The sequence below is a fragment of the Prionailurus bengalensis genome, chromosome E1, assembly GCF_016509475.1.
Source record: "Prionailurus bengalensis isolate Pbe53 chromosome E1, Fcat_Pben_1.1_paternal_pri, whole genome shotgun sequence".
NCBI classification, from domain to species: domain Eukaryota; kingdom Metazoa; phylum Chordata; class Mammalia; order Carnivora; family Felidae; genus Prionailurus; species Prionailurus bengalensis.
In genome coordinates, this window is record NC_057347.1 from 23,918,596 (window position 1) to 23,943,754 (window position 25,159).

Genomic DNA, 25,159 nt, shown 5'->3' on the forward strand with positions numbered 1-25,159 from the left:
ACCCTTGCTGTTTCAATAATTTTTTCACAGCAACTTTGAGCTAAAAGATATACCTAATATTTCTGTTTATTAAGTAGTCAGACCCAGAGAACTTCATAAGTATTTATACTCTAATAAATTAATAGTTATTTGAAAATATAATACACATAAATTGAAAGTTTTTTCACTTTTAAATAATTACAGTTACTTACTAATGGGATATTTGCATCTATATGAACTCTCAAAACTTGGATTTAGCTCAGATATAGCCACCATTGTTTCTTGTTCTGCATTGATTTTTGTGTAGGACTTGGTTTTTTTGTTTTTGTTTTTATTTTTCCAGAGAAACTGTGAAAACCCAGCATTGCAAAGATAAAACATTGTCAAAAGGAATGTAGCATTATGTAATGTTTAAAAATGAACCACGTAATGCTGGTAGTTAACATGGGATCCAACAAATATTATATATCAGAGTGTTTCTCTAAAATATTTAAAATATCCTGCAGTGCCCCTGGCAGTTGACTGTGTCACCTGAGGTACTGTGGTGCACAGTGTAGGTACAAAATGGAGTTTGCCATTTTTAAAATGTTTATGCCTAAATATTGTGCATTTTTAAAATTTATTTTTTTATTTTTAATTTTTTTATTTTAGAGAGAGAGAGTGGGAGCAGGGGAGAGGAACAGAGGAAGAGAGAGAAAGAATCTTAAGCAGCTCCAGGTTCAGCATGGAGCCTAATGTGGGGCTCAGTCCCACAACCCTGGGATCATGACCTGAGCCAAAATTAAGAGTCAGACGTCTCTTCAACCAACTGAGCCACTCAGGCACCCCTATTTTGTATCTTTTCTTGCTATTCTGATTGGGATTCTCCCTCCCCATTAAATTTTTTAACTCTTTATTACTGATATTTTAGAAAGCTATTGATTTTACATATTTTTTTGTTAAAGCAAGTCATTTTTCTTCTCTGAGTTTTAGTTTCCCCATCTGTAAGATGAAGATCAAGTAAATTAATATTTGTAAAGTTTTTGGCACAGCACTGAGTACATAGTAAGCAGTCAAAAATCCTGGCTGCTATTATATGTAATAATGGAGAGGATATTACCTATCACACTGGATTGTTGTGAGGATCAAAAATTTTATATATATATAAAATACTATCTATCTGTATATCTATATATACCCTATACAAAGTGTATACACTATATATGTATTACACTATACAAAGGTTTTTATTACAAATAACATTAAAATTTGGTACTACTTTAAGAAATGATAGTCTCAATAGTAGAAGACTCAGATCATAGAGCAGAAAATGGAAATTTGTATTCTTTTTCATGTAATACAAAGGGAGAAGATGCCACTTAACAAGTCATGAATACCTGTGAAGCAATATGTAATCCTTAGGAGGGAAAAGATCTGCTTTGCAGGGACGGCTGACTATGCCCATGAGTGTTTGTGACTATATAGCATGTGAGCCTTCTGGAAAGGACACATTAACCCTCCCTCCAATTATTGTGGCTCATTAACCCCTTAAGGGAGATTAGCTTTACCTGTAACATAACTCTAGAATTTAGAGCCTAGATACAGAGCAAAAGGAAGAATGGAGAATTCCTGGGAGAGGCTAAAAATAGAAAGGCCAGGGAATCTGAGAAGCAGAAATGCAAAGCCAGAGGCCAACAGCAAGGGCAAAGCAAAAGAATTGGTGGAAGGTTAGAAGTAAGGAAAGAAGGGAACAGAGAAATATGGGGGAAAAAAAGTAGTTTAAGAGCCACTATGGGATATTTATAATTTCAATTTATAAAACTATGCCTGGTGCCAAGCTTTCTGGGTACACACGGAACTGTAAATAATATATGCCCATCTCTGCTTCCAACTTTATATTTTTCCTCTCTTTTATTAGTTCCATTCCCCATCTCCCACTTCCCATTATCAGCTATCACTCCTAATCCCCTGCCGAGAAGACAGACGAGTGGCTCCCACTGGATCTACAAGATGGTTTCTGGACAACTTGGCCAGCATTTCACTTCCATGCACATTCTACTTGCCCCTCTATTCAAAAGACTAGAGCCAAGATCCCTCTGTGTATGCACTTGATATTCACAAAGAGCAGGAATGGGAGTGCACTGTTTTGATCTTGCCCTTCATCCCTGTCTTGGAAAGAGAAAGGATTTTTTGACTTGAGAAATTGGCCTGAGCATTCTCACTATGCCTCTGGACTTTTTTATTCCTTTGTAACGTGTATCAAAAATTACTGATTTAATGGCTGTTGCTGATTACAGAGAGATATACAGTCGCCCTGCTTTTAAGAAACTTGTTCTAGAAAGTAAGAGAGGGCATCTAAAATCAGAGCGCCATCTATGTGTCAAGCCCTCTCTTTGTTCCTTTAATTTAACTTTCATGTCAACCCTTAGGTAGACACCATTATCTCCATCTTATAGAAGTTACTATTATCTCCAGAGTTACATGGCTATATGTGTCAGAGCAGGGTTTTAAACCTGTCTACTTAATTCCAGATTTTTCTCTTTCCACTATACCATATTGCTTCCAGAAGAAAATAGGCACCAAGCTAAGAAGGAAAGATACATGAATGAAAAGTATAAGAAGAGTATAGAGCCCTGGCATTAAATAAGCTTTCAGTATGCTTTTAGCAGCCTTTTAATAGTGATTATTCTTTTAGTGGATTGTTGTTCTTGTGTTTAACCTTTATAATTTGGCATGGCTATATCCAATAGGTACAAGATAACTGATATTATTGGGAAGGAAGAGGGACTTGGAGCAGAGAACCTTCGAGGCTCTGGAATGATTGCTGGAGAATCCTCATTGGCCTATAATGAGATTATCACCATCAGCTTGGTAAATCTTATCAGAATGTGAAATTTTTGGAGAACTGACTGTGTGGCTAGGAGTTTTTTTGGTCGGATCTCTGCCATTCAGTCCCAAATGAGAACATTTCTTAAAAATTATCTACAATACTATTTTAATTGTGCATGATAATGTAAATAATTGAATTTCCTAGAAAAACCTAGCACCTCATTTTAGCCTTTAGTTTAACTTCTTATTCCTCTAAATATTCTACGAGAATTTTAATAGCTTGAATTTCTTCTCTTAACTACTTTTCTTGTTCTTACCTCTAGTATAGATGCCAAGCATCTATGAAATGGGAAGAAGTATAAGAGAAATAAACGGCCTATGAACCTTTGTGTCTAATCCCCTTTGGTCTAATTCAGTGAATTCTGTACCTTCTTTTCTTTGACCAGGAAATTGTGGGGCTTTTTTAACATTGTTATTAATCAAGCAAACTTTCTAAAAAGCAATTTTTTTTTTCTATTAATGTAGATTTTATACATTTGTGCCTTAGTTCTTACAGCTTGGGAGGGGACATAAATCTGTGACATGTAGAATTTATTCTCTCTCTCTCTGTCTCTCTCTCTCTCTCTCTCTCTCTCTCTCTCTTTAATTTATTCTTTTTTAAGGTTACATGCCGGGCTATTGGGATTGGAGCTTACCTTGTCCGGCTGGGACAGAGAACCATCCAGGTTGAAAATTCTCACTTAATTCTGACCGGAGCTGGAGCTCTCAACAAAGTAAGTTTCTAGAGTCTGAGAGAAGTGTGTGAAGCTGTATGAAGATGATTGTGAATTCTTAATTCAAGATTCTGATTGAGGAGAAGCCTTTCAGTTCATGCCTCCCTGAATCTATTCCCCTCTATCTTCATCTTTCCTGCCCATTGCCTTGCTTACCTAATCATTCATTCATTCATTGTATTCAACAAGTATTTTGAGTACCTACTCTGTGCCAGGCACTGTTCCAAGACCTGTGGATATGTTCATGAACAATCCATGTAGAATTCTTGCTCTGAAGGGCTTATGTTCTGGTGTCTTTCTAGGAAGAGAATTAATTGAATGCTTTTTTTCTACCCTCCTTCCCTTTCTTTCATCTGTGAGTAAGTGAAGAGATCTATTCCCAGATGTGGAGCTGTCTCTGAAACATCTTCTGAACGTGTTGACAATATCATTTTAATGTTCTGAGAAATTTGTGAATATAGAGGAAATAATTGGTAAATATTGAATGGAAAGATGGGTAGATGGATGCATGGATGGATTTCTGGGAAAGGGTATGACAGAGATTTATCATCCCTTCAAAAGAAATTCTTGTGCCTTTTCAATTCAAGCTCACGGGCTTTTCCAAAGGAAAAAAAAATGGTTGGTGAGGTCACCGCTTGTAAGAGTGAAAACTATCTAAGTATACCTGAATATACAAAAGACAGTGTAGTTCTGACTTCTCTGTAGACATAGGAAAATTATTTTCTCTCCAGAGCCAGGAATGTGTAATAGTCTGGGACTGGTTGGCTGACCTTGTGCAACTCATGTAACCTCTCAGCTCCTCAGCTTTCTTTGTCTGTCAAAGGGGGATAATAACTTACACGCTTAAATGATACAGTGGAGATCAAATGAGAAATCATAAGCAAAAGTACCTAGCACTTGGCACAAAGTGTTGGTCCTCATTACAGTTTCAGTTCCCTTTTCTTCTCTCTTATACGATTTGATGATTTATCTTGTGGAGTTATATGCACGCTGAATTGTATCAACTACTGGGTTTACTGGACTTGTGCAAACTATCAAGCCTTGACTTTGCAGTGGAAGGATAGGAAGTAAGTGTCCTGTTACCTCATTTTTTAAGAGTGGATATATCCATTGGTCCAATTAGCTTTTGGAGATGTCAGAAATGAGGAGAATCGTCTGATGCAGTTTGCTCTCTGCATTCCTTAAGAGGTCTGTATCCTTCTCTGGGCTTGCTTTTCCCTCTAGCTGAAGGGAAGAGCTGTGCTAACAATGGCAAACTTGCATACCCCACTCCCCTTTAGGAGAGTAGCTTAAAAATAGACATTGTGAACTGCCATACCGAAGGAGATTATTGCAGTGGGAGAAACTGCTGAGAGTCTTAATTTTTTTTTTAAGTTGCTCTTTTGGATACCTTCTTAGGATGAGATATTGATGAATGTCGCAAAGAATTGTAGGTATGATTATCTGTAAAGATGGAATTTAAAAAAGACACGAGTATTCCCATACCTGGACAGAGAGCTAATTTCTGAAGGGTATTTCATTACATTTTCTTATTTTCTCCCTATGAACATGTTATACACAAAGAATAATACACAAAGCAAAGGTATTGTTACTACTGCTGGGGGGTTTTGTTTGTTTGGTTTTTGTTTTTTGCCTAAAAACTTGCCAGTTGAATTTCATTTGTGTCATAAAGGAAGCATTAGGGAATTTTTCTTAAAATCTAGTTGAATTGTTCTGATGAGATTTATTATGTTCCCCTTCTTCCTAGCCTGCAGGGCTGCTTGTTAAAGGAGAAGTGTGGTTGCAGGGGAAAGGACAAGGAAAGCTGCAGCTGTAACTTACCAAACAATGCTCATTTCCAGAAGGACATGGTCATTTGTAGCTGAAGGGAGTGATCAAGTTATAAAGGTTACCTAATCCTGCTCTGCCTGCTTCACTGTCTTCATGTCAGTGCCTCTTAAGTACACAGACGTGTTGTTGGAAGACACCCGATTTCATGCAAATTCATTCAGAACGTCCTATCCGCCCCTTTGCCTATCCAGTGTGAAAAAGGAAACTATACGGAAGCTGCAAGCATAGATTGTTCCCTCTGACTCACTCTTTGCATGTTTCGTCTTTGTGTATACTAGTATCTTTCAACATCTCTGTGTGCCTTTCTTTCTGTGGTAATGTCTCTTATGGGTGTGTCCAGGTTACTTTGAGTGCGTGTCTCTTCCTGCGTGAGTGCTGGTCTCTCTTGTCTCTTTGTGTCTGTATCTTGTTTCCAGATCCCTCTCTTTCTCTCCGTGTGCCTCCCTGAGTATCCATATGTGAGAAGGTCTTTGTGTGTGTCTGAAAACACTGTAGAACCTCCTTAAGCCTTGACTATTTTGCTCGAGTATGTGTGTACCTGTGCAAAGTGGAAATGTAGGTGGTATATGCAAGCTTTTAGACTGTAAACATTTGACCCCCGCCTTTTTGAGTCTTCATCCTTTATGTTAAACATTGGGGTGAAGAATAGGAAAGGAGGGGTGTGCAGAGGTTGTAGGAAAAAAGAAATCTGTGTGTGCAAGTGCCGATCCCGTTGACCCCTTTGAAAATTGAAATAATGATAATGCGCGTCTCCTGACTGCATCAAAGTATCAGCACATCAAAAGCCAGGAGGCATGAAATGCAAATGATAAAGTGAAAGCAGATGGATTGTGCATGATCGCCTGATGCCCAATGAATTTTAAAAGGTGCTGGTTTGCAAGGGGGGGTAGGGTGGGGGGTGGGGGTTGGGGGTGGGGGAACTGAAATAAACACGTTATCCCTGCAATTTTTTTTTTGTTCTTGACGCTCACTCCTGACAATATTTTTTCACACTTGAGTGAACACCCACTCCATCTCTCTCTCCCTTTCTCCCTCTCTCTTTCTCTCTCTTTCTCTCTCCTCTCCAATTCCCACCCACCAACCCCCCCCAACCTCTTACACGTCTCAGGTCATGTCGCTGCAGCTCCGGTGGAAATAATAAGATATAAACCACGAGGTTGTTATTTGCATAGAAATAGCATGGAGCCCCAGGCAGCAAGGGAGAAGGACACAGGGATCATTTGTCTAAAATTTTAATGAAAACTTTTGCTGAGGCAGAGATTTTTTTGAAACTTTCTTTCTCCCTGCTTTTCTCCTCCCCTCCCCACCCCCAACCCCCCCATCACTGATTTGACTTAACATGGTTCAATTTGAAGAGAAAGGGTTGACACACCACATATCATACTTCTGTAATACAGCAACATGTAAATTGTTTGTTCCTTTAATAGATATGAAGCTGGAGAGACACACATTCCCAACTTAATACATTGCATGTATGTGTCAAGCTTTTATGGCTACACTCCATCTCAGTGCACACGTGATGTTGCCTGTCGTTAGCCGACCTGTTTTTAATTAGTTAATTCAGACCTTCCTACCTTTTTGCTTCCAAAGACTCTTACTTTGTAAAGGATTTCTTTTTGTAGCCAACAGTAGTAACCTGCAAATAAAATATAAATGCTCTGGCAGTTTCCTGTTTTTTACTTTCAGTGGTTTTACTATACATTTACACATTTTATTCACAGGCACTGTCCTTTGCCACTGTGTCTTTTGTTCCAAGTGCTTCCTGCATTCATATTTTTATCCCTTTCCCCCTGTTATCTCAATATTTGTATATTCTTTTTCCTTGTCTATCTTGTTCTCTGTTGCCTGTAGTTATTTGTAAAACATTCAAAATATTACGAAGTTGAGGAGGGGTGTAGTATCTGGGTTTTCACAAGTGCCGCACAAGATTTGCTATTTGAACAAAAGACATTGAGCTGGTGATTAGAAGCAGTCTGGATGACTCTATTTGAAACTTAAAATCAACATCAGTCCAGCCCCCTTGCTACCTTCTGGAGTGGGCTAGTGGTGTCAAGGATGTTTTACAGATGGGAAGACTACAACAGTAAGAGGTAAAGTGACTTGGTTCCATTGGCAAAGACTAAATCTGCATCAGAACATGAACTTCCACGTCCTCAAGTTTTATTCAAGATGGGCTCAGTCCTAGGGTGCGTGGGTAGCTCAACTGGTTAAGTGTCTGACTCCTGATTTCAGCTCAGGTCATGATCTCACAGTTCATGAGTTCGAGCCCCACACCGGGCACTGCGCTGACAGTGCAGAGCCTGCTTGGGATTCTCTCTCTCCTCTCTCTCTCTCTCTCTCTCTCTCTCTCTCTCTCTCTCTACCTCTACCCCACTTGCTCTCTCTCTCTCTCTCTCTCTCTCTCTCTCTCTCTCAAAAATAAATAGAGGCGCCGGGATGGCTCAGTCAGTTGGGTGTATGACTTCGGCTCAGGTCATGATCTCACACTCGGTTCATGGGTTCAAGCCCCGTGTTGGACTCTGTGCTGAGAGCCTGGAGCCTGCTTTGGGTTCTGTGTCTCCCTCTCTTTCTGCCCCTCACCCACTCGCACTCTGTCTCTCTCTCTCTCTCAAAAATAAATAAACATTAAAAAAAATTTTTTTAATAAAAAAACTTAAAAAAAAAAAAGATGAGCTCAGTCCCCTCTGCTTAGTATCCACAAGACCTGGTCATTTCCCTTTTTGTCCAAATGTCATGGGCATGATGACATAAATAAGAGAAGCTTGTAAGGGTCTGCTATTTCATGCCCCCCATAGGTTCTTAGCTCTACAAACTGTAGGCTGTAGGTGGCAGATTTCTCAGAATGCCTCATTGAGTGGTAAGGCAGGCACACACTGATGGATGTGATACTAACCTGCTGGAAGAGTGTCACGCTAGCCTGCCAAAGGCAGCAACCAGTGTGCTTGGGGAACTGGTAAGTTAGATCCTTAAGGGGCTGAGACAGTTTGTACAGTCATAAACTTCTGAGTCAAGGTGCCATTGGATATTTCCAGTAACTTTCAGATTTACTTCCCCTATTCCACCATTCCTGTTTCTACGTAATGTCTCTAATACATTAGGTGGTGGATAGGCTGGAAGGACCTAGCGTTGTAAGGTAACACTGATGTAGACCAGAGCCAGCTAGTCCTCACTCCATCCCCCAGACTTGAGGTATACACAGAGAAATCACGATTTTCAATTTATAGCCTGTCCTAATTGTCTGTGGAGGTAAGGCATGTACCAATGACTGTGAGAAATGGGATTATAGATTCATTCAGGAGTTGATATGTGACATTTTAAAGCTTCTGCGTGGGGTGCCCAGGTGGCTCAGTCGGTTAAGTGTCCAACTTCAGCTCAAGTCATGATCTTGCAGTTCGAGATCTTGAGTTCAAGCCCTGCATTGGGCTCTGCGCTGACAGCTCAGAGCCTGGAGCCTGTTTTCGATTCTGTGTCTCCCTGTCTCTTTGCCCCTCTCCTGTTCATGCTGTGGTCTCTCAAAAATAAGTAAACAGGGGCGCCTGGGTGGCGCAGTCGGTTAAGCGTCCGACTTCAGCCAGGTCACGATCTCGCGGTCCGTGAGTTCGAGCCCCGCGTCGGGCTCTGGGCTAATGGTTCGGAGCCTGGAGCCTGTTTCCAATTCTGTGTCTCCCTCTCTCTCTGCCCCTCCCCCGTTCATGCTCTGTCTCTCTCTGTCCCAAAAATAAATAAACGTTGAAAAAAAAAATTAAAAAAAAAAAAATAAGTAAACATTAAAAAAATAAATAAAAGATAAAACTTGTGCTTTAGGGAGGGGGGGGGGATGCCATAATCTCATCTCCCTTACCAAGATCAGGCTCCTGTTTCCACTGAATCTGCCAGGAAAAAAGAAATTATATGATGGTGTGGCTAGGGCTATATATGTTAGGTCCGTAGGGCCCTAATTCTAATCTTGTTTTTGAGACTGGATGCAAGTCCTCTGGATCTCAGTTTGCAAACACATTTTTATGTATTTATGCAATATGAAATGTGAAGTTGTTGCTCACTCTGTTATGTGCAACATCAGAGCTCCTCCCACAAGCTTGTAGGACTGGGGACCTGCACTGTACATTCTCCATATGCACCTATGACTTTGTGACATGCAACATGAAAGAGTTACAGAGACTCAAGAAGGGAAGAAGAGAGGGGCACCTGGCTGGCTCAGTCGGTGGAGCAGGTGACTCTTGGTCTTGGGGTCATGAGTTTGAGCCTCACATTGGGTGTAGAGATTACTTAAAAAAATAGTAAATAAATGTTTTTTTGAAAAAAGGAGAGATTATTTAGCTCTTGCTGTGAGGCAGCATTGTAACTTCACATAATTTAAAGAGCATGGACACTAAAGCCCAATTGCCTGGGTTTAATTCCTGGTTCTGCCACCTACTAGCTTGTGTGACCTTGGGCAATTTTCTTAGCTTTTCTGGGTCACAGTTGTATTAACTGTAAAATGAGGATAATAATAGTACCTATTTACCAGGTCTTATGAGGATTAAATGAGTTAATATAGGTAAGTCACTGACACTGTTGTAGTGTTCCCTAAGCTGAATTTAGGGTTCTTTCTCATTGCAACACATTGTCCAGACCCTGGAAAGGAAATATAAACACAACATCTTTCTGATCCTTTGAAGGCAAAAATTCCTTTAAGAAAATGTTAAATGTCCGTCCTCACCATGGCAGTACATTCATGTATTGACTTTCCCAATAGATGTTATCTAAAGACAATCACTGCACTTTGGAAAGCCATTAACGTCAGAGGCACCCTATTGGGTCCTGATAGGGCAGTATATGTGTCAGTCATCTGTCTACAGTAGTCCCTAAGGACTTGTTGATACAATAGCCCATAATCACTCTAAGGATCAGACCAGCAATTTGCATTTTTAAAAGTCCCTAACTACCTATTTTCACAATAGACAGTCCCTGTACTCCGGAAGCTCCAGATGGGATCGCTCTCCTTTTAAAGAGGGCATTTGAGCTTCCTTTCTGAGTAAGCCTCGCTTTAGCGTTATGAATGAGTTCTCAGAAAGGATTGCTATGGCCACATCTTCTTAGTTTTCAAACCCTGTTCCCCTGGACCCCAATACCCACACACAAAATATGGGCAAACCCGCCCCCATTTTGTTTTTTCATTTGATGTTCCTCGGGTTTGGTAGAAAACTGTACTAGGTATGTTTGACTCCATCAGTGAGTCATGATCTACCCTCAGCTGATCCCCAGCTGTCTGGTTTAGAGATCTTGCAGGGTAGAATTTCCCTTCAGAGCTCCATTAGAGAAGTTGCCTCTGACTAAGAGAGCCCTGTGTGGGTACAGTGGCTTGGAAACTAATGACTTGGGAGAACCTAAAACAAGTATCAGTACTGAACTTCTAGATGGAGTGAGTGCTCTGAGGCCCTGCCTAGGGCATTAAATACAGACTCAGGAATTATTATGTTTGACAACCTATTATAAATGCTCAAACTTTTTGAAGTTAACAAAACTTTTAGATTAAAAAAAGGCAAACAAAAACTTTTCATCATTCTGCTCCCTGCATTTACTAGGTAAATAACTGGACTTTCTTCTGTTTGGGCCTCAATTTCCTTTTTATAAAATACATTTCCCACCCTAAGGTGAAGACCAGAGGATCTCTTAATCTTAAATTCTCTTGAATTTTTAGTATTCTGTTATGCTATATCTATTGATTTGTAGCCAGGGAACCATGTTAGGCTGGAGCAGAGAGAGAATAGATTGGGAAGGAGGGTAGGTAGGGTCTAAAAGTTGCTACAGGGGCGCCTGGGTGGCTCGGTTGGTTAAGTGTCTGAATCTTGGTTTCATTTCAGGTCATGATCTAACAGTTTGTGAATTCAAGCTCTGCATCAGGCTCCATGCTGACAGTGTGGAGTCTGCTTGGGAATCTCTGTCTCCCTCTCTCTCTGCCCCTCCCCGACTCACACAGTCTCTGTCTCTCTCAAAATAAATAAATAAACGTAAAAATATAAACAAAATAAAATAGTTGCTACATATTAGGATGTTATATACTAGTGAGATTACATGTTAGTGATATATGAAGTTATTACATTGTAACAAGATTAGGAATAGGGGTTGTAAAGAATAGTAATTAAAAACTTGTTTAATCTCATTTCTTATCCATATTACAGAAAAATAAATGCGATGTGGTAGTGGTGGTGTTAATGATAACTATTGATGACAGCAAGTAGCCATAGAATTATAATTATCGGGTTGGAAGATCCTCAAAAGTCCAACCACTCAACCATTGTTCAAATTTCCTCTGTAACATGTTACTGCCTAACATTCATTCAGTTATGCTTGAAAACCTCAACTGAAGGGGAGCTCAGTACTTTATGAGCCAATCCCTTTCATCTGTATGAAGTTCACATTTAGCTACAGCCTGTTCGATTGTACAGACCAATTCCTCTTAAAAAGTAGTGTTCAGAATTAACAAAGCAACTGCCGGTATTATGGTGTAACCTGTATGGAATTGAATGGAACCAAAATCTTTCCCATGTACTTTGTTTTCAGAATCTGGCTTTGTCTTTTTTTTTTTTTCTTTTTCTTTTTTTTTAATGTTTATTTATTTTTGGGACAGAGAGAGACAGAGCATGAACAGGAGAGGGGCAGAGAGAGAGGGAGACACAGAATCTGAAGTAGGCTCCAGGCTCTGAGCCATCAGCCCAGAGCCCGACGCGAGGCTCGAACTCACGAACCGCGAGATCGTGACCTGAGCCGAAGTCGGACGCTCAACCGACTGAGCCACCCAGGCGCCCCAGAATCTGGCTTTGTCTTAACAGATTAAAGATGAAAATGCTATCCAAAGATAGAAAGGAAACTGGATTCAGAAATAACATTCTTGCCAGCCAAAATGGCAAAATAAGTAGCAATTATAAGAGAACAGCTAAAATGTACACCAGTTGGAAGTACTCTGTAGGTTAGGGGTCTGCTGCAAGGTGTCATGCAAGGTTTTGAGAGCCTTATTATCTCCTGCTTCTCCACCACCTGACTTGTTGGCCCTGTACACAGTTGGAGGTTCTTGGGTGTTGTGTATTCTTTTTTTTTTTTTTTTACGTTTACTTATTTATTTTGAGAGAGGGTGGGGGAGGGGCAGAAGAGACTCCCAAGCAGGCTCTATACTGTCAGCACGAAACCCAATTTGGGGCTCAAACTCACAAACTATGAGATCATGGCCTGAGCCGAAGTTGGTGCTTAACCAACAGCGGCCCAGGTGCCCCTTGGGTTCTGTGTATTTAGGTAAAACTGTATTTAGTTAAAACTCATTGGGTCCACAGTTAGGTAATACTTATTTCAGGAATCAGTGAAGATGACTGTAGACTGAGATACTCTAAAGCTCTAAGGGCACACAACCAAATCTAAAATGCTAGAATTTATTACCTCTCACCTCAGCAATCTCTGGCTCACTTTCTACGTGTAGCCCTTTGTCATCTCTCTACCCTGTTTCTGGAGTGATCCGTTTCAGCTTCTAGCATTGTGCTGCTTCCTGAGTTGTAGAGTGAAGAAATGCCTCTGTCTCACAGATTCTGTGCCATGCAGGGTCTCTGCACTTTCTGCCTCTAATAAAACATTGTCCCTAAACTCAAGCTGAGTGCCTTCTTAGGACTGTTAACAGGATCCCTTAAATGGAGCAGTTCAGCTGTTTCATTTTCCAGTCATTCCTATGTTACACCTTCTTACGCTGGATTTTCTTCACCTTTCTCTCTTTCTACAAATGTTTATAGCTCTGTCTTTGCAAATTAGTGTTCACTGGAAGCTTTGCCTATTCCGTTTACCCTTATCTTCTCCCCTTAACCTTTCTTCTCCCCAGCCCAAGCCTGAAACCCAAGGAAATTAGCTTCTCACCTCTGCTCCCCCATAAAAAAAAAAAAAGGAAAAAAAAAAACAAAACCCAACCCATAGTCCTCCAACAGTGTCTTTTTCTTGGATTTGCAGTCAGCAGCCATCTCCAATAACCATCAGGCTGTCAGCTTTGCAGCTCCCCACTACCTCCCACCTCCCCCATCACTCACCAGAGGAAAAAGAGAGCCAGAGCAAGAGCTTGAAATATATCATGCAATAGTGTATCATGAATTTGTTGTGAATCACAGCAGTGAAGCAGGTTTATTTATTTCTGAGACCTTAAATCAATACAAAGTAGGTCTCTTAGTTCTGAAGCTGGGATGGAGTGTGAAAAAATGAGCCCATTGTACTCTTAAAACTTTGGGGAAAGGAGATGACAGCTATATAATTCCATTTACCAGGCACTAGGGGCTTTAATGTGAAGGTGACAGGGAGCTCTTTGTGCATTTAGAGCACCATATCTTCTAAATAAAAGATCTGTAGACTTGATAGTGGAGCATAGCTCCAAGTTTAATAATCTCCAAGCATTAGACCGAACCAATATGTTCCCAAGTCAGAGAGTTCCCCCCTAAACACTCATAAATTAAAAGTGCAAGAGCTGCACACATTGGTAGATTAGGAATGCAAGGACTCCAGCCTTTCCTAGGAGAAAGACAGACCTGGGCTCAGGCTGTGCGCAGACTGCTGTGTGAATATGATAAAGATGCAGGAAACGAGACTGTTTAGAAACCTGGCTCCTGGCTGTTCATCATTCCAGATGTCCCCTGTGCTGGATCCAAATCTAGCTATGTTCCCTCTCAGAGTGGCCACCTTCACATAGTCTAATCAGCTAATGTACACAGTCAGGAGTGTTGAATTATGAAAGGAGAATCTTTAAGAGCTGTTTAGATTGAACTACAGATTACCATGCCCAGGCTTCAAGTTCTTCTGGTTGATTCCTGACTGGTTCCTAATTTTAATAATGTCTCAGTGTCTGGAATTTAAGCCTTTCAAAATCACATGCACATAAGAGAAATTGAGAAATCAGTGTTATTAAGGAAAAGAACCCACCCAAATTTCACTAACAGCATAAGATGCAAATAGAAGTGAGGACCACTGGAACATATAATCAAGTTTTGAATATCTTCATTTTCTATCTGACCCATTGATAAAATATGCCTTTTCTCAACAGATGAAGCAGGGTTATGCAGCTCAGTAGAGCAACCCTAATATAATATGACTTTATATTAGATAGAGTTGCTAGCTTAATTCTAGCTCCGGTAAGGAATTTTGAAATAAAAACCCAATGTTTGCACTAGGGAAAACTAAAAGGTTGGGACAATTGAAAAACATTTTGCTTAAGAAAGCTGCTACACATTATAACACTAATGTAGAAGATTTCTTTTGCTTATGTTAGTTCGACTTGCTGAAAATATAAATCAAAGCTGAGTTTTTGTAGAGCGCCAAGAATTATGGCAGTTCATATGCGTTTATTGCATGCCTGTTATATATAAAGTTCTATCCTTACGCTGTGGTTATGATTTCTGCTTTCATGGAGCTTCAAATTTAGACTTGAAAAACAGTTACAGGCTTTTCATGTGATCTAAAGGTAAAAAGTAAGGGGTGCCTGGGTGGCTCAGTCGGTTGGGCGTCCGACTTTGGCTCAGGTCATTATCTCACGGTTCAAGGGTTTGAGCCCCACATCGGGCTCTGTGCTGACGGCTCGGAACCTGGAGCCTGTTTCCGATTCTGTGTCTCCCTCTCTCTCTGCCTCTCCCCTGCTTATGCTCTGACTCTCTCTCTCTCAAAAATGAATAAACATTAAATTTTTTTTAATTAAAAAAAAAAAAAGTAAAATTGCTGCCCACCAGATATAAATGAGAAAACAAAACAAACAAACCCAGGCTGCCCAAGGGCGCCTGAGTGGCTCAGTTGGTTAAGCATCCCAACTCTTGATATTGGCTCGGTTCATGGAATCCAGCCCCACATCCGGCCCTGCACTGACAGCATGGAACCTGCTTGGGATTCTCTCTCTCCCTGTCTTTCTCTCTCAAAAATATATAAACCTTAAAAAAAAGAAAAACGCTGCCAAGATGAACTGTTAAGTGCTACTCCACAAGAAACCAGACCCCAGCGAGCACCAGACTCTTTGCCTAGCCACTGGTGGGCACAGACAGTCACACAGCCCTCTGTCTTTCCACACCAACCTCACATTTTCTGTCCTTGTCAGAAAACCATTGGGATTTTTTTTTTTTTTTTTAATTTCCATCTTTTGAAAGCATATGATAGAAGATTGTTATTCAGGGGATGCCTGGGTGGCTCAGTCAGTTAAGCTTCTGACTTTGGCTTAGGTCATGATCTCACAGTTCACGGGTTTGAGGCCCATGTCGTGCTCTGTGCCGACAGCTCAGAACCTGGAGCCTGCTTTGGATTCTGTGTCTCCCTCTCTCTCTGTCCCTCCCCTGCTTGTGCTCTGTCTCTCTCTCTCTCTCTCTCAAAAATAAACATAAAAAATTTTTGAATGGCTTAAATTTAATTAATTTTAAGAAATTTGAACAGAAATTTCAGCAAAAAAGATAGGAGGATGGTAAAAGAGCACATGAAAGGATGCTTATCGTTAGTCATTAGAGAAATGAAAATTAAAAACCACAATTAGGCACCACTAAAATAAAGGAAAAAAATTCTTTTGATAAAATTTTTAACTGACAATACTAAGTATTGGTGAGAGTGCAGAACAACTGGAACTCTTATACATATTAGTAAAAATGTGAAATAGTACAGCCACTTTGAAAAAGTTTACTCCAGCCATAAACAAGAATGAGAACTTACCATTTACAACAACATGGATGAACCCGGAAGGTATAATGCTAAGTGAAATAAGCCAGTCAGATAAAGACAAATACCATGTGGTTTGACTCATATTTAAGAAACAAAACAAAGGAACAAAGGAAAAAAGAGTCAAAAACCAGACTCTTAATACAGAAAACAAAATGGTGGTTGCCAGAGGGGAGGTAGAAGAGGGGATGGGTGAAATAGGTGAGGAAGATTAAAAGTACACTTATCTAGATGAGCACTGAGTATTATGTAGAATTGCTTCATTATATTGTATACCTGAAACTAATACAACAATGTGTGTTAATTATACTTCAATAAAAAAATAAAGTTTAGCATTCTTTTTTTAAAAAATAAGCATTTACAGGGGCACCTGGGTGGCTCAGTCAGTTGAGGGTCCACCGACTTAAGCTCAAGTCATGATCTCACAGTTCATGGGTTCAAGCCCCGCATCAGGCTCTGTGCTGACCGCTTGCTCAGAGCCTGGAGCCTGCTTCAGATTCTGTGTCTCCTTCTCTCTCTGCCCCTTCCCCGCTCACGCTTTGTCTCACTCTGTTTCTCAAAAATAAATAAATGTAAAAAAAAATTTTTTTTAATAAAAAATAAACATAAGCATTTACCGTATAATGTAGCAATCCTATTCCTGGGTATTACCCAAGAGAAATGAAAATATATATCCACACAAAAACCTGTCCACGAATGTCTATAGCAGCTTTATTCATAATTTCCCTGAATTGGAAACTACCAAGAGGCAAACCGATGAGCAAGTTGTGGTACTTCCATAAAATGGAATACTACTCAGCAGTTGAAAGGAACTACTGACACCTACGTCAGCATGAATGAATCTCAGATGTGTTAAACTAACTGAAAGAAACTAGACTCCAAATAGTATGTAGTATATGACTTCATTTGTAGAACATCCTAGAAACGGCAAAACTGTTGAGGCAGAAAGCCGGGGAGAAGGGAATGGATTATAAAGGAGATAAGAGAAAAAAATTTTTTTAATTCAAGTGTACTTGACATATAATATCATACTGGTTTCAGGTATATAAAGTAAGTGCTTCAACAGTTGTATACTACATTATGAAATGATCACTACCATACAACTAGCTACCGTCAGTTACCATACAGAGTTGTTACCATATTGTTAACTATATTCTCTATATTGCACATTACATTCCGATGATTTATTTATTTTGTAACTGGAAATTTGTATCCTATTTTGTCCACCCCCCACCACACACACACACACACTCATCCCTCTGGCAACCACCATTCTGTTTTCTGAGTCTGTTTGTGGCATGTTCATTTGTTTTTTAGATTCCACATGTAAATAAAATGGTATTTGTCTTTCTCAGATTTATTTCAGTTAGCATAATAACTTTTAGGTCCATCCGTATCATCACAATTGGCAAGACTTTTTTTATGGCTGAGTAATATTCTGTGATACCCACATGCCACACATCTCCACTATCCATTCATCTATTGATAGACACTTAGGCTGCTTCCATACCTTGGCTATTGTAAATAATGCTGCAGTGAACATAGAAGAGCATGTATCTTTTCGAATTAGTGTTTTCATTTTGTTTGGTTAAATACCCAGAAGTGGAATTGCTGGGTCATATGGTAATTCTGTTTTTAATTTTTTCTTTTAATTTTTAAAAAGTAATCTCTACACCCAATACAGTGCTCACACCCACAACCCTGAAATCAAGAGTTGCACACTTTACCTACTGAGCTAGCCAGGTGCCCCATTTTTAATTTTAGGAGGACTTCCATACTGTTTTACACAGTAGCTGCACTGGTTTGTATTCCCACCACCAGTGCATTAGCATTCCCTTTTTTTCTCATCATTGTCCAACACTTGTCTTATTTTTTTGGTACTAGCCATTCTGACAGATGTGGGATGATAATCTTATTGTGGTTTTGGTTTGCATTTCTCTGATGATTAGTGATGTTGAGGACCTTTTCACGTGCCTGTTGGCCACCTGTATGTCTTCTTTGGAGAAATGTCTATTCAGGTCCTTTGTCTATGTTTTAATTGGATTGTTCATTTTTGTGATACTGAATTGTGTGCATTCTTTATATATTTTGGATATTAACCCCTTATTGAATATATCATTTACAAATATCTTCTCCCATTCATTAGATTGCCTTTTTGTGTTGTTGATGGTTTGCTTCACTATGTAGTATCTTTTTGGTTTGATGAAGTCCCATTGGTTTATTTTTGCTTTTATTGCCCTTGCCTCAAGAGACCAATCCAAAAAACATATTGCTAAGGCATGTCAAAAAACTTACTCCCTATGTTTTCTTCTCCAGGGTTTATGCTTCTGGTCTTACATTTAAGTCTTTAAGCCAATTTGAATATTTTTTTGTATATGGTGTAATAAAATAGTCCAATTTTATTCTTTTGCATGTAGTTGTCAAGTTTTTCCAGCACTGTTTATTAAAGAGACTGTCTTTTCCTTATTGTATATTCTTGCACCCTTTGTTGAAAATTAATTGTGTAAGCATGGATTTATTTCTAGACCCTCTCTTCTGTTCCATTGATCTATAGGTCTGTTTTTGTGCCAATACCATAATCTTTTGATTATTTATAGCTTTGTAATATAATTTGAAATCAGGAAATGTGATACCTCCAGCTTTGTTCTTCTTTCTCAAGATTGCTTTGGCTATTTGGATCTTTTGTGGTTCCATAGACATTTTAGGATTGTGTGTTCTAGTTCTGTGAAAAATGCCATTTTGATAGAGTATTTTGATGGAGAGTCCATTGACTCTTTAGGTAGTGTGGACATTTTAACAACATTAATTCTTCCAGTCCGTGAGTATAGAATATCTTTCCATTTATTTGTGTCTTCTTCAATTTCTTTCATCAGTGTTTCATAGTTTTCAGAGTACAAGTCTTTCACCTCCTTGGTTAAATTTAGTTCTGGGCATTTTACTCTTTTTGTTGCACTTGGTTAAGTGGGATGGTTTTCTTAATTTCTCTTTCTGCTGCTTCATTATTAGTCTATAGAAATGCAACAGATTTATGCATATTAATTTTATACCCTGGAACTTTACTAAATTCATTTATTCGTTCTAATAGTTTTTTTTTTTTTAATGTTTATTTATTTTTGAGAGAGAGCAGAGAGCAAGCATGAGCGAGCGGGGAGGGGCAGACAGAGAGGTTAGACAGAGAATCCTAAGCAGGCTCCAGGTTCTGAGCTGTCAGCACAGAGCCTGACATGGATCTTGAACTCACAAGCCACGAGATCATGACCTGAGCTGAAGTCAGATGCCCAACCAACTGAGCCACCCAGGTACCCCAGTTCTAATAGTTTTTTTGGTGGAGTCTTTGGGATTTTCTGTAAATAGTATCACATCATCTGCAAATCATGACAGTTTTATTTCTTTTCTAACTTAGATGCCTTTTATTTCTTTTTCTTGTCTGATTGTTGTGACTAAGACTTCCTATATTATGTTGAATAAAAGTGGTCATGGGGGCGCCTGGGTGGCTCAGTCGGTTAAGCGTCCAACTTCAGGCCAGGTCATGACCTCGCAGTTCGTGAGTTCAAGCCCTGTGTCGGGCTTGTGCTGACAGCTCAGAGCCTGGAGCCTGCTTCAGATTCTGCGTCTCCCTCTCTCTCTGCCCCTCCCTAGCTTGCTCGCTCTCTCTCTCTCTCTCTCTTTCTCTCAAAACATAAATAAAGCATTAAAAAGTTTGGGTACCACCTTATCTTGTTCCTGACCTTAGAGAAAAAGCTTTCAGCTTTTCATTGTTGGCGTATGGTATTAGCTGTTGCTTTGTCATCTATGCCTTTTATTATGTTGAGGTATGTTCCCTGTGTACCCTTTTTTTTGTTGAGAATTTTTATCATAAATGGACATTGAGTTTTTGCGAAATGCTTTTCTGTATCTGTTGAGACCATATAATTTTTTTTAATGTATATTTATTTATTTTGAGCGAGAGAGAGAGAGAGAGCTCCAGCAGGGGAGGGGCAGAGAGAGAGGGAGAGAGAGAATCCCAATCAGGCTCCACACTGTCAGCCCAGAGCCTGACGCGGGGCTCAAACTCACAAACTGTGAGATCATGACCTGAGCTAAAATCAAGAGTCAGACATTTAACTGACTGAGCCACTCAGGAGCCCCTGATCATGTGATTTTTATACTTCTTTTTTTTAATGTGGGGTATCACATTCATTCATTTGCAGGTATTGAACTATCCTTCCACATGTATTATCCTTCTAACGTATTGTTGAATTCAGTTTGTTAATCGTTTTTTTGAGGATTTTTTGCATTTGTGTTCATCAGGGATATTGGTCTGTAAATTTTTTTGTGGGGCTTTGTGGTTTTGTTACCAGGGTAATGCTGGCCTCATAGAATGAGTTCATTTTCAATTATTTTATTTTATTTTATTTATTTAAATTTACATCCAAGTTAGTTAGCATATAGTACAACAATGATTTCAGGAGTAGATTCCTTAATGTCCCTTACCCATTTAGCCCATCCCTCCTCCCCACACCCCCTCCAGTAACCCTCTGTTTGTTCTCCATTTTTAAGACTGTCTTATGTTTTGTTCCCCTCCCTGTTTTTATATTATTTTTGCTTCCCTTATGTTCATCTGTTTTGTATCTTAAGGTCATCATATAAGTGAAGTCATATGATATTTGTCTTTCTCTGACTGACTAATTTCGCTTAGCATAATACCCTCTAGTTCCATCCACGTAGTTGAAAATGGCAAGATCTCATTATTTTTGATTGCCGAGTAATACTCCATTGTATATATATACCACATCTTCTTTATCCATTCATCTGTTAATGGACATTTGGGCTCTTTCCATACTTTGGCTATTGTTGGTAGTGCTGCTATAAACATTGGGGTGCATGTGCCCCTTTGAAACAGTACACCTGTATCCCTTGGATAAATACATAGTAGTGCAATTGCTGGGTTGTAGGGTAGTTCTATTTTTAATTTTTTCAGGAACCTCCATACTGTTTTCCAGAGTGACTGTACCAGTTTACATTCCCACCAACAGTATAAAAGAGATCCTCTGTCTCCACATCCTCTCCAACATCTGTTGTTGCCTATGTTGTGAACGTTTGCAGCTCTGACAGGTGTGAGGTGGTATTTCATTGTGGTTTTGATTTGTATTTCCCTGATGATCAGTGAGGTTGAGCATTTTTTTCATGTGTCTGTTGGCCATCTGGATATCTTCTTTGGAGCAGTGCCTGTTCATGTCTTTTGCCCATTTCTTCACTAGATTATTTGTTTTTTGGGTGTTGAGTTTGATAAGTTCTTTATAGATTTTGGATACTAACCCTTTATCTGATATGTCATTTGCAAATATCTTCTCCCATTCTGTCAGTTGCCTTTTAGATTTGCTGATTATTTCCTGCGCTGTGCAGAAGCTTTTTATTTTGATGAGGTCCCAGTAGTTCATTTTTGCTTTTGTTTCCCTTGCCTCCAGAGTCATGTTGAGTAAGAAGTTGCTGCGGCCAAAATCAAAGAGGTTTTTGCCTGCTTTCTCCTTGAGGATTTTGATGGCTTCCTGTCTTACATTTAGGTCTTTCATCCATTTTGAGTTTCTTTTTGTATATGGTGTAAGAAAGTGGTCCAGGTTCATTTTTCTGCATGTCGCTGTCCAGTTTTCCCAGCACCACTTGCTGAAGAGACTGTCTTTATTCCATTGAATATTCTTTCCTGATTTGTCAAAGATCAGTTAGCCATACGTTTGTGGGTCCGTTTCTAGGTGCTGTATTCTGTTGCATTGATCTGAGTGTCTTAACTCTTCTTTAAATGTTTGGCAGATTTCACCTGTGAAGTCATCTCGTCCTGGACTTTGTTGGGAGTGTTTTGATTACTGGTTGAATTTAATTAATAGGATTTGGCCTGTTCAGATTTTTTTTTTTTTTTAAGTTTATTTACTTAGCACAAGTGAGAGTGTGCCTCAGAATCCCAAGCAGGCTCTGTGCTGTCCATGCAGAGCCTGTCATGGGGGTTGATCTCACAAACCAATACCAAGAGTCAGTTTTGGTTGTAACTTCTCTTTCATTTTCATTTTTATTTGGGCCCTCTCTCTTTTTTTCTTGTTGAGTCTGGCTAACAGTTTATCAATTTTGTTTATCTTTTCTAAGAACCAGCTCTTAGTTTCATTGATCACTTGTGTTGTCTTTTTAGTTTATTTCATTTATTTCCACTCTGATCTTTATTATTTGCCTTCTTTTCACCAACCTTAGGCTTTGTTTGTCCTTTCTAGTTTCAGTAGGTGAAAGATTAGGTTGTTTATCTGAGATTTTTTTGTTTACTGTAGTTAGGCCTTCATTATTATGAACTTCTCTCCTTAGAACTGCTTTTGCTCTATCCTGTAGATTTTTGAACATTGTGTTTCCATTTTCATTTGTTTTCACTAGCATGATGTTTATCCTCCACATGTTTCTGTTTTTTCCAGTTTTCTTCTTGTAATTGATTTCTAGTTGGTACCATCATGGTCAGAAAAGATGCTTGGTGTGATTTCAGTCTTTTTAAATTTATTGACACTTGTTTTGTGGCCTTACATGTGATCTGTCTTGGAGTATGTTCCATATGAATTTCAAAAGAATGTGTATTCTGCTGATTTTGTACGTGTATATATATATATCCATCCATCCATCTGTCCATCTATCCATCTGGTATATGTATCATTCAAAGCCACTGTTTCTTTGTTGATTTTCTGTTTGGGTGATCTATCCATTGATGTAAGTGGGGTATTACAGTTCCCTGCTATTATTGTATTACTGTCAATTTCTCCCTATATATCTGTTAATATTTGTTTTGTGTATTTTTGTGCCCTTGTGTTGGGTGTATAGATATTTGAAATTGTTATATCCTCTTGTTGGATTGATCCCTTTATCATTATGTAATGCCCTTCTTTGTTTCTTCTTACAATCTTTGTTTTAATATAATACTTGTCTAATATAAGTATTACTACCCCAGCTTTCTTTTATTTCCATTTGCAGGGAATACCTTTTTCTGTCCTTTTCACTTTCAATCTATGTGTGTATTTAGATCTGAAGTGAGTCTCTTATAGGCAGCAGATAGGTAGTCTTGTTGTTGTTGTTGTTTTTAATGTTTATTTTGAGAAAGAGCACATGGGTCAGGGAGGGGGCAGAGAGAGGGAGGGACAGAGAGGGAGAGAGAGAGAATCCCAAACAGGCTCCATGCCCAGCACAGAGTCCAACATGGGACTCGATCCCACAACCATGAGATCACAACCTAAGCTGAAATCAAGAGTTGGACATTCAACTGACTGAGCCACCCAGGTGCCCTGGTGGTCATTTTTTTATTCATTCAACCACCGTATGTCTTTTGATTAGAGTATTTAGTAGATTTACGTTTCAAGTAATTATTGAGAGACATGTACTTATTGCCATTTTGTTGATTGTTTTCTGGTTGTATCTCTTGACTAATTGTAGATCTAGACGATTTTACTACTTTTGTCTTTTAACCTTCATACTATATAAGTAGTTGATCCACTACCTTTACCATATGTTTACCTTTACCAGTTAGATTTTTTTTTTCTTACATAATTTTCTTCTTTCTAGTTATGGCCTTTTCTTTTCCATTTAAAGAAGTCCCTTGGCACCTGGGTGGCTCAGTTGGTTAAGTGTCCGACTCTTGATCTCGGCTTAGGTTTTGGTCTCAGGATTGTGAGTTCAGTCCCACGTTGAGCTCCATGCTGGGCATGAAGCCTATTTAAAAAACAAAAACAAAAAACAAAAAAATAAAAATAAAACAGTCCCTTTAAAATTTCTTGTAAGAGTGGTTTGGTGGTGATGAACTCCTTTACCTTTTGCTTGTCTGGGAAACTCCTTATCTCTCCTCCTATTCTGAGTGATAACCTTGCTGAGTGGACTATTCTTGATTATAAGTCCTTTCCTTTCACACTTTGAATATATCATGCCACTCCCTCTGCCCTGCAAAGTTTATGCTAAAAAAATCACCTCATAGTCTTATGGGAGTTCCCTTGTACTTAACTGGTTGTTTTTCTCTTGCTTCCCATAAGATTCCCTCTTTATTGACATTTTGATTATAACATGTCTTGATGTGAGTCTCTTTGGGTTCATCTTATTTGGTGTTTCCTGGACTTGGATGTCTGCTTCCTTCCCCAGGCTAGGGAAGTTTTCAGCCATTATTTCTTCAAATAGGTTTTCTGTCCCTTTCTTCTCCTTCTGGGACCTCTATAATGTGAATGTTAGTATGCTTGATGTTGTCCCAGAAGTCCCTAAACTACCTTTATTTTTTTTTTCTTTCTGCTGTTCTAGTTGTATGTTTTCCACTACTGTCTTCCAAATCACTGATCCATTCTTCTGCATTATCTAATCTGTTGCTGATTCATCCTCTTGTGTATTTTTCATTTAAGTTATTGTATTCTTTACTTCTCATTTGTTCTTTTTTCTGTTTTTTATCTCTCTGTTAAAGTTTTTACTATGTTCTTCCATTCTTTTCCTGAGTTTAATGAGCATCTTTATGATCATTACTCTGAACTCTTAATTTGGTAGATTGCTTATCTCCATTTCATTTAGTTCTTCTCCTGAGATTTTGTCTTACTCTTTCATTTGGAACTTGTTCTTTTGTCTCCTCATTTTCCTTAACTCTCTGTTTGTTTTTATGTATAGGTAGATCAGTTTTATCTCCCGGTCTTGAAGAAGTGGCTTTATGTAAGAGGGCCAGTCCTGTGGGGCCAGTAGCACAAAACCACCCTGGTCACTCAGTCCAAGTACCTGCCCCCTCCTCCCCGCCCCAGGGTTTCCCCTGTGGGCTACACACACCTTCCTGTTGAGGTTGGGCCACAGTGCAGACTTGCTGGTACGTGAGGCTGGCCCCTTGGAACAGGGGCCACTGGAGGAGAGGGGCTCTGGTGTTGGCAGAGACTACCCCCTGGGTGTGATGGGGGGGGGGGGAGCCACTTGGGAAGGACTCTGCCAGGGTAGGTGGATGGGGGCTGGGGAGTCCACAGGGCAATGCTGGGGTGTGGTGAGTAGTGCCAGCACAGGAGATGGAGAGTGTCAGAACTGTCTCTCACCACCACCAGGCCAACTAGGTAGAAGAGGGGTGAAGAAAATGG

At 39.4% G+C, this 25,159-nt stretch overlaps 1 protein-coding gene across 21 annotated transcripts in view; it reads left to right on the forward strand.

Annotated features, from left to right (window-relative positions):
- The window catches only part of ACACA (acetyl-CoA carboxylase alpha), a 282,866-nt gene that overhangs the window by 208,482 nt on the left and 49,225 nt on the right, over positions 1–25,159 (forward strand). For 20 of the 21 annotated variants that reach the window (XM_043583806.1, XM_043583805.1, XM_043583808.1 and 17 more), the window contains 2 exons: positions 2,709–2,829; positions 3,450–3,560. In XM_043583806.1, coding sequence (XP_043439741.1) covers positions 2,709–2,829; positions 3,450–3,560 — 232 coding nt within the window. Of the gene's footprint in view, positions 1–2,708; positions 2,830–3,449; positions 3,561–5,307; positions 7,050–25,159 lie in introns of those variants that run through there. The other variant, XM_043583826.1, reaches the window with a different exon arrangement.